At 50.5% G+C, this 18,655-nt stretch overlaps 3 protein-coding genes across 3 annotated transcripts; 1 reads left to right on the plus strand and 2 right to left on the minus strand.

Moving 5' to 3' along the window:
• The first annotated feature begins 2,943 nt into the window (after positions 1-2,943).
• LOC136503699 (calcium uniporter protein 2, mitochondrial-like) lies at positions 2,944-4,636 on the plus strand. The gene is made up of 2 exons (XM_066498696.1): positions 2,944-3,584; positions 3,709-4,636. Exons 1-2 carry the CDS (start codon positions 3,039-3,041, stop codon positions 4,189-4,191), a joined length of 1,029 nt encoding a protein of 342 aa, XP_066354793.1. The 5' UTR covers positions 2,944-3,038; the 3' UTR covers positions 4,192-4,636.
• A 108-nt stretch (positions 4,637-4,744) lies between these two features.
• On the minus strand, positions 4,745-6,061 carry LOC136503709 (pathogenesis-related thaumatin-like protein 3.5). The gene is made up of 2 exons (XM_066498705.1): positions 5,778-6,061; positions 4,745-5,696 (listed from the first exon to the last, which is right to left on the minus strand). The coding sequence occupies exons 1-2, from the start codon at positions 5,815-5,817 to the stop codon at positions 4,903-4,905; spliced, it is 834 nt and encodes a 277-aa protein (XP_066354802.1). The 5' UTR covers positions 5,818-6,061; the 3' UTR covers positions 4,745-4,902.
• Positions 6,062-7,647: 1,586 nt separating this feature from the next.
• On the minus strand, positions 7,648-9,659 carry LOC136503720 (serine/threonine receptor-like kinase NFP). Its single transcript, XM_066498713.1, is given in 2 exon segments — positions 7,648-9,561; positions 9,564-9,659. Coding segments are annotated over 2 exon segments (2,010 nt in total).
• Positions 9,660-18,655: the final 8,996 nt, after the last annotated feature.

Consider the following 18,655-nt stretch of genomic DNA (forward strand, 5'->3'; position numbering starts at 1 on the left):
GTTAGCCGCAGTCGAGGAGGCGACGACAAGACAGGCGTCGTGAGCGGCTTCTTGAATGCAGCGATGAAGTCCTCGGTCGATGTTGCGGTCATGGCGTCCGATGCTCTGCCATCAGCAGCTGGAATGGCTGGGCTGCCTTCGTTTGCACCTTCCTGGACGGCGGGGAAGTTGACATGGACCGGGGGTGGGGATCCCCCAGCCTGCTCCGGCTCCAAGAGTGAGGGCCTTGGTGAGGTTTGGCCCAAGCCACACTCGTCTAGGCCTGAAAGGCACAGGTCCACCATCTAGGCCACCTCCAACACTGCCTGGACCATGAGACCTACCTGAGGTGGCCTTTTGGCCAGACATGCCTCCACCTCAACCAACATGGGATCGAAGTCCCAACGCTGAACCTCCGAGCAACGGTCCACTGCGAGCTCAAGCTCAGGGTGCACCGCTTGTCCACCACCCTGCATAGCGACGCTAGAGTGGTCATCCTTGAAAGGATCAAGATGCCCAAGATGGGGGTGAATTGGGCTAATTCTAAATTTTTTTTGCAATAATCAAATCCTATAGATAGCCCAATTAACCCCTTGTGCCTAGAAAAGTGTTTCTATCAAACTAACACACAAAGGACTTGTGACCTATGTTCCAAACTTACTCTAGCATGGCAATTCTATGAATGTAAAGACAAGTATTGAATTGCACAAAGTAAATACTCAAAGTAAACACTCAAAGTAAAGAGAGAGAGGAATGCGGCGATATTTTGCCGAGGTATCGGAGAGTCACCACTCCCCACTAGTTCTCGTTGGAGCACCCACGCAAGGGTGTAGCTCCCCCTTGATCCGCGCAAGGATCAAGTGCTCTCTACGGGTTGATTCTTCGACACTCCGTCGTGGTGAATCACCCAAAGCTGCTCACAACTTGAGTTGGGTCACCCACAAGCTCCGTCGGGTGATCACCAAGCTCCCTACCACCACCAAGCCATCTAGGTGATGGCGATCACCAAGAGTAACAAGCACGAACTCTCACTTGACCAAGCGAAGCCTAATGAGAAGATGGATGCACACTTGATTACTCTTGATACACTAATGAGGCTACTCTCTTGGATTCTCAAATCTCAATCACCTCACTAGGACCTTGCTTTTCTTGACACTCATAAACGTGTTTCTCAGCTGTTGGAATGAGCAAAAGTGACTCCACACACGAGTGGAGCTTCTATTTATAAGGCAGCCTGAAAAACGAACCGTTATGAGCTTCTACGGGGTGACCGGACGCTCCGGTTAGTTCAACCCGCGAACCAGTACAAATGAGTTGACCAGACGCTGGCAGGGTCCAGTCAGCACTGACCGGCCGCGTCCGATCGCATGAAACCCTTACTAGAACCTTACTGGACTTGACCGGACGCTGAACCCTCAGGGTCCGGTCAGTACTGATCGGACGCGTCCGGTCACAGATTCCCTTCTCTGGAACCTTACTGGAGTCGACCGGACACTGTCTTTCAGCGTCCGGTCACTTGACCTCTCCAGCGTCCGGTCGCACCGAACGCAGACAGCTGATCAAATGAACTGATCGGACCCTACGGCCAGCGTCCGGTCAGCATTTGACCCTCCATTCACTTCCAACTCTCGATCATATGTGAATGAAGTTTGCTCCAAAGGATCTTAGGCATTCATAGGAGCTACCTAGAGCTAGTTTTAATAAGTGTGCACCACACCTAACTCACTAGACTCAACTAGGTCAAGCTACCCATCCATACCCCCCTTAATAGTACGGCCAAAGGAAAAACAAAGTCCTAAACTACTCTAAGTGTCACTTCAACTCCAATCGACACTTAGAACTAGTCATCCTTAACCTTGTTATCCATCCTTTGAAAACCGAAATGATTTTCATCGTAGGGGTATGACAACCTTGATTGCCCAATCGATCTCCATTACCATGACCTAACTTAATTGCCTCTGCAAAACACACATTAGTCATAGTAATCTTGTATTGTCATTAATCACCGAAACCCAACTAGGAGCCTAGATGCTTTCAGTCCTGCTGACACTCGCGTGCAAAGGGGCCCCCAAGCCAAGCATAGACCCCCGTCGTGCCCACAGACACATGGAACCTCGAGGAAAGGTGTGCCTGGAGCTCCTCCGACGTGACGGCAGACTGGTCTCGACCAACAAGTGCGACGAGGACAAGGGGGAGGTCTGCTCCAGACTCGGCGAGGTCCACGTTCCTCTGGACAACGAAGACTCGACCTTGGGACGGTTATCAACGACACCCGGAGGTGGTGAAACCGGCAGGCTGCTCTTGTCGTGCTGTTGCGGTGACTATAACGGCACGGTCGACCGCGGCACATGACAATGCGATGACATTGTGGGCGTCTGACCTGTCGCGGCGTGACATTCTGGCGACAAGTCGGGTCGCCTCGGACCATCAGGGCGATGTTCCCTAGAGGCGCTCCGGCTGGGGCGACGCGCCACCGAGGATGAAGGCTTGCACGCCGGCGAAGGGCCTCGCTTGTACGCCGGCGAACGAGCACGCTTGCACGCCCTGGCCAACTTATGAAAACCTATTATTACACTCCACCTAGCTATTAGTGTGCATGCGTTATAAGTGTCTACGTTGTATTGTGTGGTTGTAAAAAAAATGGCTTATCAAAGCTAGATAGATCCAAAATATCCTTAAAAATATTTAGATTTGCTTTGAGATATATTCCCGCAAGGAACACATTCAAATTAAGATATGTAAACGGACTCCGGTGAAAAATTGAGTGTCCACTTGAACGATGAATGGATGCCTGCCACGTTCTCCCAAGGCTCAGTTTTTGTTCTTTTGGCCGTCGCGCATTAGTTTATTTTTCAAACCGTTGCGAGTACTACCTCGGTGGCACAACACGAGACTTTGGCAAGCGTTCAGCCTCCCAGGTATAAATAGCACCCCTGTCCATCCCTCCTCGCTCCATCGGCCAGACACGTCGCGCCACTTCTGTCACGTAACACGAAACCATTCTTCTAAACCAAACTACAAATAGAGCATTAGAGCTCGTGTCAGAGAGGCAAACACAAATGGCGTTCCACAGAACAATGGCACGGTGCCTATGGGCAGGCAAGAACGCGGCCGCTAGCGGCGCGGGCGCGGCCATTCCCACGCCTCCCGCTCCCCATCCCCCGGCACGGCGGTCTCTGCCGGCCGTGAACGACTGCCCGACGCTCGCATTCCTGCGGCCGAAGCCGACCGCGGTCGGGTACGCCACGGCGACCGTCCCGCTCCCGGCGCACTGCTTCCCCGCCCTCCCCGTCGGCGACCACCTCTTCCACCGCCTCCAGCTCGATGGCCTTCTCCCTCCCGTGAGCACGACGACGCGGCCGCCGCCGGAGCATGCGGGCGTGACGGTGGAGCAGGCGAGGAAGGTGGCGAGGGCGGCCGAGATGGAGGTGGCGCGGGAGAGGCTGAGGTCCAACGCCCAGACCGTCGTGTCCGGCTCGGAATTCGCCGCGCTCTGCGTCGACATTGCCGGCGGCGTCGAGGGCGGCCGCAGGCTGGGCCGTGCGCTCGACGAGTCCGGCGGCGTCATCGTCCTCGGCGACGCCGTCTTCCTCCGCCCCGACATGGTACGAGCTGACGTGCTGTGCTAGTAACACCCAAGAAGTGGGTAGACAGAGTAGTTAGAGAGCAGAGCAGCCAGCAGGCACCTTACACTTTTACGCGTCTCTGATCTCTCATTGTGTCGTTCAGGTCGCGAAGGCCATCGGAAGCATCCTCCCGGGGAAACAGCAGCTGCAGCAGGCGCCGCGCGCCGGAGACGGGAGCGAGGCGCGCAAGCGCGAGCTGGAGGCCATGGAGGCGCAGAAGGCGGCGATCGACGCGGACGCGGCCGCGGCGGTGCGGCGCGAGCTGTGGTGCGGGCTGGGCCTGCTGGCGACGCAGACGCTGGGGTTCATGCGGCTCACCTTCTGGGAGCTGTCGTGGGACGTGATGGAGCCGGTGTGCTTCTACGTCACGTCGCTCTACTTCATGTCCGGCTACGCCTTCTTCATGCGCACCGCCACGGAGCCGTCCTTCGAGGGCTTCTTCCGGAGCCGCTTCGCGTCCAAGCAGCGCCGCCTCATGCGCGCGCGCGGGTTCAACGTCCACCGCTACAACGCCCTGCGGAAGGGGAAGGGGCTCGTTCCTCTCGGCGACCCCGACGCGTGTAGGCACGTCAGCCATGTACAATAGGTAGCAGCGCGTCGGCCCGGACGAGGTCGCTTGGCTTGTGCCGGGGGGCACATGGGATAAACGTGGCGTGGCATGGTCGACTCCCCGTCTAGTCGTGAAGCAACAACTCGCCGCGTCGAGTCCGGAGGACAAGCTATTTTGTACTAGAAGAAAGTCTCGTCAGAACGGAAAGTTAACTAACGTGTGGCACACACCCTGACTCACAATCTCACACGCGTGTTGATTGAAGAAGAAACGTACCAAGCACTCAGCAAATTAGGATTACCACCATGTTCGTTGGGTGGTTTCAGCCAGACTTATTCAACCAGCCAACAGTGTTTTCCCTTCACAAGAAACCAGCACCAGTCAGTCCAAATCAGCTTAGAAACCGACCAACGAACACGCCGTACGATCCTAATGGCTTGTGTCATTGTTGGGAATTCGGAACACACTTTTTTCGATCGTTTTCGTCACATCAGGTGCGCCAAGGCCGTGGTGTACGTGCGTGTGCACGGATGGCGTGAAAACATGTCGAGACACACACGCACGCACACAAGCATAAAACAAGAGTTCGTCAAGCCCCAAATTCTATGTTCTTGTAAGTCCTAGTAGCAGATGCAAATTACAAGCATTTTTTTTGAGATAATAAGATGAACAAAATGATCAACGGGCACTGGCAATTGCAGTTTGTGCCGGTCGCGTCGCACACGGGCACGGCCACAACTCCGCCCACTACTGGTGGCCCGGGCAGAAGGTGACGAGGTACTGCGCGCCGGTGCCGCAGGTGAAGGTGCTGGTGGGGTCGTCGTACGCGTAGCTGTAGGCCGCGGGGCACGCCGCCTTGAACAGCCTCGAGTACTTGGTCGGCCCGCAGGTGCTCGGCCCGCCGTGCGCGCCCGTGCAGCAGTACTCGGCCGTCCCGAACGCCTCGCACGCGCTCCGGCACGCCACCGTCGGCGCCCCCTCCCCTTTCCCTCCCCCTCCCGCCGCGGTCTTATTCGTCCCGGACATCTGCAGCTCGGGCGGGCACAGCGCGTTCACGTCCCCGACGCAGCCGGCGTACCCGCACGTCGCGTGGTTCACCCTGGCGCCCGTCGCCGCCACGCCGACGCCGACGTTGTACCCGTCCACCAGGCTCACGTCGTAGAAGTCCTTGCCGTCGGCGCCGCCCAGGGTGAACTCCGCCAGCGTGACGGGGGGCGCCCCGCCGAGGGAGCAGCTCGCGGCGCCGCTGCAGTCGCCCGTGGCGCACGAGAGCCGGGAGGGGGAGGACGGGGACGGGGACGGCGACGGCGACGGCGACGCGACGCAGCCCGTGCGCGCCCAGAGGCGGCCCGACCAGCCTGCCGGGGCCGGGAACGAGACTGTGGCGTCGGGCGACAGCTCGAAGCCCCCGCCCCCGACGGCCGCCGCGCTGTTCCCGGACAATGTGGCCGGCCAGATCGTCTGGGTGCAGTTGTTGTGCAGCGTGAACACCGTCGTGCCGGCTGCCTCGGCACCAAACTTCGCCTGTAACCAAATTGCCCCTGCACATATGCAGACATCAGCACGAGCGCTACCTATGGCATTTTGCAGTATGAATACAGCACACGAGTTTGCGAATGTACCGACAAGGAGTAGAAGGCTTGCAAATCGAATGGCTCCCATGGAAACGGGCTGATCGGAGCTAGGACTCGCCGAGAAGAAGAATCAGCAATGACAGTCGTGGACAATGTATGATGGAACTAGCTGCAGCTGGAACTGGAAGAGGAATGTGCAAGCAGTAAATCTGATTCTGTATATATAGCAGGCGTGTACTTCTGTTGATCTGGGTAACTGGACGCAAGGGAGATGGCGATTAGGTGGGAACCCCGGCGGAAACGTCGGAGTTCGTTGAGAATCGGGAGGAAGGCACGGCCAGCGCGCAAGCGCCGTGGTCGTGGAGACGTGGGCAGTGGGCACCTCATGTACGCCTAAACGTAGGTGGCAGTGGCTGAGATAAATCGGTGCAAAGTTTTCAGGCGTAGTGTGGGTCGTGGCGCTTTTGTTTAGCCGGAGTATCCGCACCAGACTGGAAGCAGCTCTGCACCTCTGCTTTGGTAGCCATGTTGACCAAAAAAAAATGGAAATCGTTGAAGAAAAGTGGGGACGGAAAAGAAAGGGAGCCGAAAACAGCCTGTGAATAATGGGCTCCTGAGCAACCTATTGGGTCAAACAAAGCTCAGTAAGCCTAGCACGAGATGGGCGGGAACAGCAGCCTGCTCGCGGTTGGCCCAATCGTCCTGGTTTGGCAGGCCGTTTATCCATGTCTGTCGCCCCCCGGTGAGACACTTGACCGGCCCTTGTCCCCTCAAAACAAAAAAAAGACCGGCCCCTGCAGCTCCTGGCCGCACCGGCTAATTGCCGTAATTCTGGGCCGAATTCCTTATCGGTCTTTAGTACACAAATCTCTTTATAAAAAAAACTAAATACACATCATGTTTACATTAAAAAAAAACTATGTACATAACTAGAAAAACCAGAATAACTTATAAGTTAGAACGAAGAGCTATTTTTTTATTAGAGGTTCAGCCATTAGCTGGAAGATGCTATACTTGCACTCTACTACCTCCATCCTAAAAAAAATCAATTTTAACTTTAGATTGAGTCAAACTTTCTTTAAAGCTGCTTGTTTCCTTCGCTAAGCACTATTATGCCTTGCCGAGTGAGGACGGAAAGCGATGGTATATGTTTGGTTCTCTCGCCTAAAATTTCAATGATTGTATGAGCAAATTTTGGCTGGCTTTCATGGGGAAGCCAAATCTGCTCGCCTGAGCGAGCTTCTCGTTGCTCGCACCGACGTAGTAGGAAAGCTGAGGTGATGCACCGCCAAGAACAACCAAGCAACCCCTTAGTTTAAGTAAGTTTATAAAAAATATTATTAATACTTATGAGTTATGACTCTAGGTATACTATTAAAATATATTCCATGATTAATATGATAATACTTATTTGGAAATCATAAAATTTCTATATTTTTTTACATATTTACTTAAATTTAAATTTTTTTAAAAAAAAATAAACTTATAATTGTTTCATAACTTTTTTTTTTAAAAAAAGATGAATTTATAATTTTACGGAAGGACACTACCAACTCCTAAATCCTTCACTGCATCACTGGTGCTTAAAACGCGTTATCACTCCTTTTATGGAAGAATCATGACAATTGTACTTTCCTCCGTTGTTCCTTGTGAGTTTCCCAAACTGAAGATGACAAATGGTAGCTCAACCCTGGATTTCAAATTTGCACACATACTACTAGTATCATTTGTCATCTTCAGTTTGGAAACTAGTACGTAAAGACTGAGAGATACTTGTACACTAGAGGTTGAACATGAACTATCGTACAATGCAAAATCAGTGTCCAAGTAAAGTAAAGTAGTGTACAATGCAAGTTTACAGCCAAGGAACTAGCAGCTACTTACAAAATTATCTGTTAAACGAAGTTTTGTTTTCATTTTATCGAGCTGACACCGAGCTGGCCATCCGAATGTTGTCGTCCGAATTGGGTTGCCACATCTTCTCGAATCCGTCGGCCACTGACAACGGCTGCACCAGCACGGAGAGGCTGAACACGACCTCGGTCATGTTCGGCCGCCTCGCCGCGTCGTCCTCGGTGCAGGCCCTCGCCATGGCAGCCAGACTAAGAGCCGCGTCCATGTGGTACTCGCTTCCCAGAGCGGGGTCCATCCACTTGGTCAGCTTCGCCTCCCTCTTGTCGCCGGCGTCCAGCACGCCATGGATCTCCCTCCACAGCATGCCGATCTCCGAGCCGACGCGCGCCTCCATCGCCCTCCTGCCGGAAAGGAGCTCCAGGAGCAGCAGCCCGAAGGCGAACACGTCGGAGCTCGTCGCGGCGGCGTCGGCCGTGGCTGGCTTGGCCAGGGAGAAGCTTGATATCTTGGCCCTGAAATCCGCCGTCAGGAGGATGTTCCGCGCGCGGATGTCGCCGTGCACCATGCTCGGCTGCGTGTGCTCGTGCATGTAGAGTAAGCCGTTGGCGACGTCCAGTGCGATGCTCAGCCTCTGGCCCCACGAGAGAGTTGCCACGGTGGAGCACGACGACGATGGCAGCGCGGACGGTGGCTTCTGGTACAGCCACTTGTCGAGCGAGCCCTTCTCGGCGAACTCGTACACCAGGAACGCGTAGTCCCCGTCAGCGCCGATGGATATGCCGGCCAGCTTGATCAGGTTGGCGTGGTTGACCATCTGCATCATCTTCAACTCCGCCGACACGTCGCCTTTCGCTGGCTTCACCGCAAACACCTCCCCGTCGAGCTTCGCACGGTAGTACGTGCTGCCGATCTTGCACCGCTCGTCAAGGTTCATCGTGGCCTCCACGATCTCCTCTTCCACGAAGATGATGGGCTTGTCGATGAACTGCGACACTCCGGTGAGCAGCTTCCCTCCTTTCATCATGTGTTGAGCGAAGGAATTACTGCTGTCATGGCCGTATTGGTTCCTGGACCAAGAAAGCTTGGTGTTCCCCGCGAACCGTGAGCCCAGGCGCATCGACGGCTTCTTTCCGTACCTTCGGTGCGCCAGGATCGCCAGGAACAAGGCGGCGAGCGCGACGAGAGACCCCGAGACGCTGGCGCCTATGATGACAGCCCGAGGTCGCCACCGGGACTTGCCGTCGCCTGCACTAGCAGCATAGAGCAGCGGCGGAAGCCGCGGCCGTTGTTGAACTGGGATCAGCATCGGCTGCCCCACGAGGGATGCGGAGGCAGAGCTGCTGGTGACGTTGTTCGCCTCGGCGATCTCGTCCTCGGTGGCGTTCATCAGCTTGCTCACCTGGGACATGGTGTCCCCTGGTTGCCACACGTAGGTGATGAAGCTGCTCCGCTCAGCGCGAGCCGGGCACCGGCAGAAGAGCGGCACCGTGACCTCCTGCCCGACCTGTAGACTAGTGGGTACCGACCCCGGGTTCAGATTTTCGATGAGTTGGTACACGGTGAGGTTCTCGTAGGAGACTCTGGCGAGGTTGAAGAAGGTGTCGCCCTGCCGGATCGGGTACGTGACGTTGGCGAAGGACCAGCCGCCCGTGCAGCCGCACCTGCTGACGGGCACGAGCAGCGGCTGGCCTGGCTGCAGCACGCCGTCCTCGGAGCTGAGACTGTTGGCGCTGGCGATCCGGGCCTGGCTCGTGCCGAAGAGGTCCGAGATGCTGCCGAGGTCCTGGAACCCCGGGGACTGCGTCCGGTACACGACGTACGTGTCGCACGACGGCGACGACACGTTACAGACGAATTGCGCGGGGACGGTGTAGTTTGTGTTGTCCTGGGCACCGGTTCGCCGGAAGCCGAGGAGGAGAAGCAGCAAAGCGCAGCAGAAATGGCGGGGTTCCATTTCGCTCTCGGTGTCGGTGTCACGGCCTCACGGGCTGCTTTTCTGTGAGCTCCTTGGCTAAATGAGGTTGTGAAGCAGTGAGGCGATGGCCGCTTGATTAAACTCCACAGAGTAGCTGACATGCAGTCCGGCAATCCACGGACGAGACCGTTCAAGTCAATAGCGCGGTGGCCATTTGTCGCGGCTCGAGTGCTTTGATTCGGTCCTCGAAGTCTCGCTCCGCGATGCAGATGCCATTCGTTGATCCCAGCGTGCACTAGGCCGTATTACTTTATAGCAGGCATGATTTCATATGAATTAGTACAAATGTAGCCGCCTGTTTAATAGGGTGCAGCCCGGACGAAGAATGCAACAATCATGTTTTGAAGGTCGCTCTCATGGCGATTGCTTGCAGCACAGGAACAACGGAACGGGTCTGCCGCTGTCTGATTGAAGCAAAGAGTTGCTGTCAGATGATGCTACGGCGTCGTTGTCAAGAGAGAAGGATGAAGGGGATTATACTATGGTGCCAATAACCAACATCATAGGATATTGCTAAGCAATGAGGTGTTGATGATGCACCCAATGCCTATGTAAGTTTTCTTTTCTGCAGGAAGTTCTTTTCATACGCAGATGGAGATGTTCAGGTATCTGTATGACAACTGACAAGAGATACGCAAATGGAGATGCTCAGGTATCTGTTATCTGGTATCTGGATGACAAGGTGATAAATAACATGACATGACACCTACTGCTCGTTCAACTACGGACTAGGATTTTAACCTGCAGCCTGTTCGCTTGCTCGTAAACGATCGTAAATTTCTAGCTAGGAACAGTATTTTTCTCTCACACCAAACCAGCCAGCAGTAAATAATCCACGATCGTTTACGGCCTCCCGAACAGGCTGCTGATCTACAAAGCAAGCGACGAAAACATCCTAAACCTAAACCGGAGTTTTTTTTTTTTTTTTTAGGAAAAAACCGGAGATTAATGGGCAAGTTCAGAGCAGCTTGTCATGTACTGGGTCTATGGATGGGCTTCCAAGCTGGGCTGCGGGACCGATGGGTGGGCTTCCAAGCTGGGCTGCAGGATGGGCTCCAAGGCCTTCGCTGGACAGGAGCCGAAGGGATAAAGTCCAAGGCTGCTTCGGGAGAAGGCATCGAACCAGAACCGGACTCATCTTCTACCTTCCGTCAGCTCCTCCCCAGAACTCTGTTCTTGCTCTCTACCTCCGATTCCTTGCTATTCCCTGTCTAAACTCCCTCTAATTCTCCATATATTGTATCAGTTACTCTTGTATTTGTGATTGGTAGTGGAGGTTCATACAGGAATTTTCTTGGAATCAGTTTAATTTCACAGAAAAAATACAGGAATATAAAAAAATCCCGCCTTCCAAACACACCCTAAATCAGCCTGCAAAACCGAAGGTTCACTTGGTCTGATGAGAGGGAAAATTCGACACTGGTGTGGTTGGACCGTTGGACAGAACGCCCTCTTGAGTCTTGACTGGAGCATTAGACCATTTCCCGATCATTCTCAATCGGCAAGAGACCAACACAAGGGTGCATTCTAATTCGAAAACCACTTGCTAAAAGTGGATGGTTTCAGGGAATTGGTGCAAGAGGCCTGGAACAGGCCTCGGCTTGGATCGGCACACCCAGTGTTGAGGAAAACTAGCAGCAACCACGCAGGCCCCTAGTTAGCAACACGAGATTGCAGCTACACATTGCCGGAGGAGGTGACCGGGACCTGTAATTTACAAGTGTTTTGAATCAAATACTGGTCTTCCAAATGGAGCCTGCGTCGAGGGACTGGCATCGGCAAGGCTTGGAACGAAAACACTGATGATGCTGACTAGTATATGGGAGATTTAGGCCCTGTTCGGTTACGTTGGAACAGGCCGGGAACGGCGCGGAAAAGTTTGTGGCTAGTACAAATTTGCGAATGATTTCAGTAAAACCAAACGAGGCCTTAGAGAGAACGGAACATCAGAATTTTCGAGCGGAGTCATACAGTAGGGGGTGGTGAGCAGGATCCAGGATGAAGCGAGAACAGGTGCATCGCCGGCAACAAGGGCCTAAGATCTAATTATTATACCAGTACAACAAAACTCACCGCATGTCAGGGAGGAGGATCGAGTAGCATAGCAGTGGTTCGGATCACGGATGCTTGATCAAAATCGTGTAAGTCACGGAGTAGTTCAGGATGAAAGGCTATGGTCTCATTGGTCTAGTGGCTAGCATGGATCGGCCTTTCTGCTGCTCTGGCCCATGAATATCACCAACACTTTTAAAAAACTATAAGTTTGAAAATTATCATTATAATATATTAGAATTATTATGCTATGCAATACATCAAATAAAATAGAATTTTCAAGTGAACTATATGGTTCTAATTTTATCTACGTTCACTTCCAAAATACGATATTTCTCGAGTTAGTTCCAAGCATGAACATGCTTACGAGTTATCGCCAATCGTACTTGTTTGAAAAAATAAAATAAAAAAGACAAACGTATAAGAAAAAAAATGTGTTACGTGACAATTGTGTTTTCTTTTGGCGAGGAAAATAGAGATATTTTATTACTCATCAATGTGATTACAGTCCCAAGCAATAGTATACTCAACATACAAGCCGGCACGGAGAACCACCAGACCGAGTGTTTTGTTCTCATAGCCCATTGTGCAAGCTCAAAAGCAACATAATTACCCTCTCTTCTAGATTGCTTCATCAATAATAAATCTTACCCTAGAGGCTAGATTGTTCTCCCTCTCCACGCTGAAGCATCTCAGCAATGTGTTGATTCATCTTGCCTATTGAGTCAATAGATTTCAGCTCTGTTAGGGTTATTTCAGTTTTGAGACGCTAGACTTGTGGTCCACTGACGTTACTTTCACGAGTTAATTACTCAATATGCCATTCTTGAGTCGTGAGGGTAGCACGTGTATGGTAGCATGGGACAAATTCTCACCCATTCATACCCAATAGTAGCTACAAGGTTGCTTATGGTGGAACCTGTCCACCCAGATTCAAGTCCTCGACTTGGCACAGACGCTATGCTTTTAGTGGTAGGCGACGTTCCCGTCGACAACGAGACGTCAGTGGTGACTTCGTGAATCTCGAGATCTGACAGCTCAGTCCTTCGGAGGTGCTCATCAGGGTAGGTGAAAGGATCTAACAATGCCTAGAGGGGGTGAATAGGCGTATCTAAAAATTTACTGCAAATGCTAAGTTCAAATTTGTCAACCACTGTCGGAAGTCCCGACAGTTTAGGTCCGAACTCCCGCGTCGTCAGAAGTTCCGGCACAAACTGTCAGAAGTCTCGACGCCTACGTGAACTACAAAAGCAGTGCCCAATTTAACTTTATAGATAAATAATCTTAAACCCCCACTTCCTAGTGGTTTGATGTAGATGTTGGGTCACTCCCTTGATGCCAAAATGCCTCCAAATTGTAAAACGAGTCCAAACACTAAAATGAAGTTCGGGAGAGAGAAAGACAAACAAATACAAGTAATCTCGAGCAAACACAACAACAACAAGCACGCGGGACACAAGAATTTATCCCGAGGTTCGGCAACCCCACAAAGAAGCTCCTACGTCCTCGTTGTTGAGGTGACCACAAAGGTCGGAGTCTCTTTCACCTCATTGCCTCTCTCAAAGCAACCACAAAGATCATTTGAGATTTCCACTAAGAAATCAAGGGTAATACAAACTTCACAAGGCTCTTCCACAAGATGAAAGCTCTTGGACAACGCCTAGCCAGCTAGGGTCAAAGCCCTAAGAGTAATAGACGCAAATCCAACCGGCTTAACGAAGAAATCAAGTGCTCAAGCTTGCCAAAGTGATTTTCTCACTCAATCCACTATCCTATCACTCAAATCCTTGGAGGAATCGAAGTTAGGAGCAAAGGAGAGAGGAGAGGGGAGCCTTGAATGCTTGGGAGCAGTTTTGGACGAAGGTTGGTGGCAGTGAATGAGTGGGTAATAGTTAGAAGAGAGGAGAGAGCTATTTATACTTATAGTAGAAATCTAACCGTTCAGATATACGTTGGAAGTTCCAACGCAGATCTCAGGACTCCCGACCTCTAAAGAAAACACTGTTCATAGTTAGGTCAAAGTCACTACGAGCAAGTCAATGTCGGAACTCTCGGCGTACGTCGAGACTTCCGATGAGTGCACACAGCAGGCCACCCAAGTGTCCAGGTGTCAGGACTCCCGACCTAAGTTGGGACTTCCGACGGCCACAGTCACCGCACAGGCTAAGTGACTGGGCGTCGGGACTACTGACCGTCGGGAGTTTCAACTTACGTCGGGACTTCTGACACCAAAAGTCTTGAAAAATATTCTACGTGCATGTGAAGTGCTAAAGTGTCTCTCTTTTGAGTTTATTTTTATACTTGAGCACTCTATCTTCCTCAGACCACCTAAATTTGCATCCCTCTTAATAATGGGCAGACCTAACTCAAAAGCATGAAATTTAAACTTAAAGTGCATTTTGAGTTCATCCGCCATGTGTACTTGAAGAATTTGAGGGATACTATTTTATCTTTATCAATTCCTTGAATCTTTCATGGGACTAATAACTGCGACATATCTCATTAAAAACACATTAGTCCCTAATTTGGATGTCATCAATACAACAAAACCCAGATAGAGGCAAATGCATTTTCAATCTTCCCCTTTTTGATAATTGATGACAACCAACTTATGCTTTTATATGAATGAAAGAATTTAAACTTTTGAACCCTAAATTTTATAGAGAGCTCCCCCTTAATATATGCAATGAATTTGAATTTCAATGATGATCATTTATCCGTCATTTGCATATATCAATATACAAGAGCTCTCCCTAAATTTTGCAATTCATGGGGTGCCTAACCAAGTGTGTGAACAAATATATAAAGAGGTGATGCAATATGACATGATATATACGCAAACATATAAAAGAATGTATGACCAAGTTCAAACGAAGGAAACTTGACAACACATGGCCATACAAAAACAACATTCACCATCACAAGTAGAGACAAGCACAAAAGCTAATAAGATAACTAGATAAGCATAATCTTGTCCTACAACCATCCATCACACACATATATATATGTCCATCACATAGTGCCACCACACGACATAGTTAATACAAGCCACTAAGTTCAAAGTCTCGAACACGGATCATCTAACCTATTACAATAGGATAAGCCTAACACTCCCCCTTTGTCAACAAGTGCCAAAAGGGGTAGGCCGCATGAGGGAAACGACTACTTATCGTCATAGTCCTAATCATCATCATGGTCACTATCATCACCATTATCGTCATCGTCATCATCGTCTTCCTCGATGTAATCTTCGTCCGCAACAGTGGCCTTGCTCTTGCCATGAGGGCGAGAAGAAGCATCGTCCTTGAATGCCGCACAAGCCTCATCATAGAGCGCCCGAGGGTCACGGGGAGGCACAAACGGTGGTGGTGGTGGTGAAGACTCAATACCAGCCCGCTGCTCCAAACAATAGAGCCTCTCTTGCATGTCATGCTCTCGTTGAGCACTAGCACAACACTGTCCAAATATATAGATCATGAGGAACTTGAACTTGCTGGGCTTCTTACCCGAGGAGGAAGAAGAGAGTGGCTCGGCACTAGAAGCATGAGAAGTAGCAGGTGGTGAAGCACCATGGTGAGAGCAAGAACCCGAAGCACCTTTGCCTTTGCCTTTGTCTTTGTCAGCTTTCTTCTTCAGTTCCCTTGCAGCTGTAATAGATGTCTTGTTCGAAATCTTGACAAGCTTGTGATTGGAATCTATGGGGAAGCAGATGCCTGACACTTGCTCAATCACATGCATAAGGTAGGGAGCATAAGGATAGTGCCTCATAGGATCCTCGGTCGCATCATGAATCTTATTCCAAATGTAGCGACTGATGGAGAACTTGTCAAAATCATCACCAAAGTGCTGAAGCACCTTCTGAGAATCATCATGAAGATAAGTGGAGTCACCTCGCTTTGGATACAAGATCTGATATAGGATGTTGTGCAGAACATAGAAGTAGGGCTTCAGATACACTGTCTGGCAATCTACAGGATAACCATCAAGATACATGTGCTGGTACTCCTCCAAAGCCACATCCTCATACTCAGTAAGCTCAGATGAAGTGCGGCCGTATTCATTCAAACTAAGAAGGCGAGAGAAAGTGATGAAATCCACCTTGTAGTGCTTGCCCTCAATGGTCCAATGAATGATGTCAATGGCACCAATAGAGTCTCTCTTGTGGTGATAAGAAGCATAAAACTGGCAAATGATTTCATTGTTCCAATGCTTCCTAAATTCCATCTAGTAGGAAAGCCCCATTCTACGCAGATCATGAACCAACTGCACCAACTCTGGCTCTTTGACCAGACCAAGGGAATAAGCATCAATGACTTTCATCTGAATGACCGGTGGCTCCCTCTTCTTCAGAAACTTACAATAGATAATGGAATCATTGAAGTCAAAGTGAAAAGGGTGCCAGAAACGATACTCAAGCCAGAGATCCTTCTCATCCCCAGCATAAAGATTCTAGCCTTGCATGGACCTGGTGTCTCGGACCCTATGACAGCAATCAACTAGCAGAGGAGGGGTGAAGCCACCACAAGGATTAGGAGCAAGCTAGGGCTCCCATAGGACTGGCAGAGGACCCTCAAAAGTAATAAGCTGACTGACAAAACTAGGGCCTCAATAGGGTTTACTCATAACCTCAGCAGCTATGGTGCGACCTGCTCGCTCAAGGGCTTCTTCTTCCTTATCCATAATTGGATCATCTCCAACAAAGGCTCGAGCTGGCTGAGAAGGAGCAGAGCAGACGATCCTTGATCACTACGTCCATGTGCAAAGGCCCAAGCACATGAACCACCAGCTCCATCATGGGGATAAGCCGCCTTGGTGCGGCCAGATGACTTTGGGGCAGCAGCGCGATCTTGGTTGCACTTGGATCTCTTCTCTTGGCACCGCGAGGGACTGTCGTCGTCCATGGCTACGAGAAATATGAAGCGGAACTATGAACCAAGATGGACAGAGAGAAAGGAGCACATAGAGGTGGAGAGACATGCATGGGAGAGCATCCATGGCATCAGAAAGTGCCGATATGAGCCAGGACTCCCGGCCGTCGGGAGTTTCGATGAAAGCTGGGACTTTCAACAGTCAGGACTTCTAGCAGACATCGGGAGTTCTGACGACCATGGGTGCCATCCTAGGCATGGGGCTCCAGATCTAGGTACACATCCAAGCAAGGAAGGTAGAGGAGAAGAGGGGGAAGAAGAAAAGAAGCAATATTCAAGGTACATTGGAGTTAGGGTTAGGGCTACACGATTAGTACCTTGAGAGGGAAGAAGAGATGGAGAAACTTCAAATCCACAACGAGGGCGACGTCCTTGAGCAAATCCATGAGCACGAGCACCACCACAACTGGAATCCACACCTCCATGGGATCTTGAACTGCAATAGGGGCACACACCGAGGAGGTTGGAGGAAGGGGCGACGCCAGGACTTCTGGGAAGGAGGGAGGAGGAGGAGGGGCATCAGAGGTGGTTGCGGGAGGCACTGGGAGTGCTGACCGGAGTAGGGCGGCACAGTGGTGGGGCGGGGTGAGGGCGATGCGAGGGAAAGTGTACGTGGGGAGGGACAGGGAGGGGAAAGAGTGGCGCGGTGAAATGGGCCAGCCCAGGGTGAAAACGTTTTAACTGGCGCAGTCAAAACAGATGGTCAAAACGGCATGGGCCAGATCCATGTCGGGGTTCTGGCACTGAGCCAAGACTTCCGATAGTCGATAGTTCCGGCATGAGCTGGAACTTCCGGCTATCGGGAGTTCCGACCTAAGCCGAGACTTCCGACGCAGGGAAACTAAGAAACTCCCTAGCTTGAACTCACCATGCCATGTGGGGCAAAAATATAATGGACAGTAGCATTTTCAGGTGTGACTAGATTTCATTCAGCCATCACAAAGCAATAGTCACATATGAAAACTAAAAAATAGATTTTAAAGTTTCACACAATGTTTTCACAAGTCTTTTTCTCCTAACTAGATCAAACAATTGTATGTGCAAGACATCAAGCCACATTACAAGAATCAATGATATTTAGCTCACTCCCCAAAGCATAAAATCTTGACTCATCTAGGGGCTTTGTGAAGATATGAGCTAGTTGCTTTTTGGTGCTCACATGATGAATTGCGATATCTCCTTTGGCTTCGTGGTCTCTCAAAAAGTGATGTCGGATGTCTATGTGCTTTGTTCGAGAGTTGTTTATAGGGTTGTTTGCCAACTTAATGGCACTCTCATTGTCACACAAAAGGGAAATCTTGGTTAGCTCACAACCAAAGTCTTTGACAGTTTGCTTCATCTAAAGCAGTTGGACACAACATGCACCGGCCGCCACATACTAGGCCTCAATGGTGGATAAAGCAACGGAGTTTTGCTTCTTAGAGCTCTAAGACACCAAAGACCTACCAATAAATTGGCAAGTCACGGTAGTGCTCTTTCGGTTTACTTTGCAACCGACGTAGTCCGAATCGGAATAGTCAAGTAACTCAAAAGTGAAGCCCTTGGGATACCACAAGCCAAGATTAGGAGTGTGCACTAAATACCAAAAAAATCTCTTAATGGCCATCAAATGACATTCTTTTAGATTAGCTTAAAATCTTGCACACGTGCACACACTAAGCATAATATCGGGCCTAGATGCACAAAGGTAAAGGAGGGATCCAATCATAGAACGATATACCTTTTGATCAATGGCCTTTCCTGCTTCATCAAGGTTAAGATGTCCATTAGTTGGTATGGGTGTCTTGATGGTCTTGGCCTTGTCCATGTCAAACTTCTTCAACATGTCATTTGTGTACTTGGTTTGACTTATGAACGTGTCATCCTTGAGTTGCTTGATTTGAAATCCAAGAAAGAACTTCAACTCTTCCATCATGGACATCTCAAATCAATTCGTCATAATCCTACTAAATTCCTCACAAAAAGCCACATTAGTACTACCAAATATTATGTCATCAACATATATTTAGCAAATAAAGATATCATTATTGACTTTGTGAGTAAATAAAGTAGCATCGGCCTTTCCTATCTCAAACCCTTGTTTGAGTAGGAAATCCTTCAAGCAATCATACCAAGCT

The sequence above is a fragment of the Miscanthus floridulus genome, chromosome 1 (assembly GCF_019320115.1).
Source record: "Miscanthus floridulus cultivar M001 chromosome 1, ASM1932011v1, whole genome shotgun sequence".
NCBI classification, from domain to species: Eukaryota; Viridiplantae; Streptophyta; class Magnoliopsida; order Poales; family Poaceae; genus Miscanthus; species Miscanthus floridulus.

What these genes read in the sequence shown, in the direction of transcription:
- LOC136503709 (XM_066498705.1), bottom strand. Translation starts at nt 5,817, where the DNA reads ATGGGAGCCATTCGATTTGCAAGCCTTCTACTCCTTGTCG. An exon ending in AAGCCTTCTACTCCTTGTCG is followed by an intron (nt 5,697 to 5,777) that starts GTACATTCGCAA and finishes GCATATGTGCAG; the next exon opens with GGGCAATTTGGTTACAGGCG.
- LOC136503699 (XM_066498696.1), top strand. Translation starts at nt 3,039, where the DNA reads ATGGCGTTCCACAGAACAATGGCACGGTGCCTATGGGCAGGCAAGAAC. An exon ending in TCTTCCTCCGCCCCGACATG is followed by an intron (nt 3,585 to 3,708) that starts GTACGAGCTGAC and finishes TGTGTCGTTCAG; the next exon opens with GTCGCGAAGGCCATCGGAAG.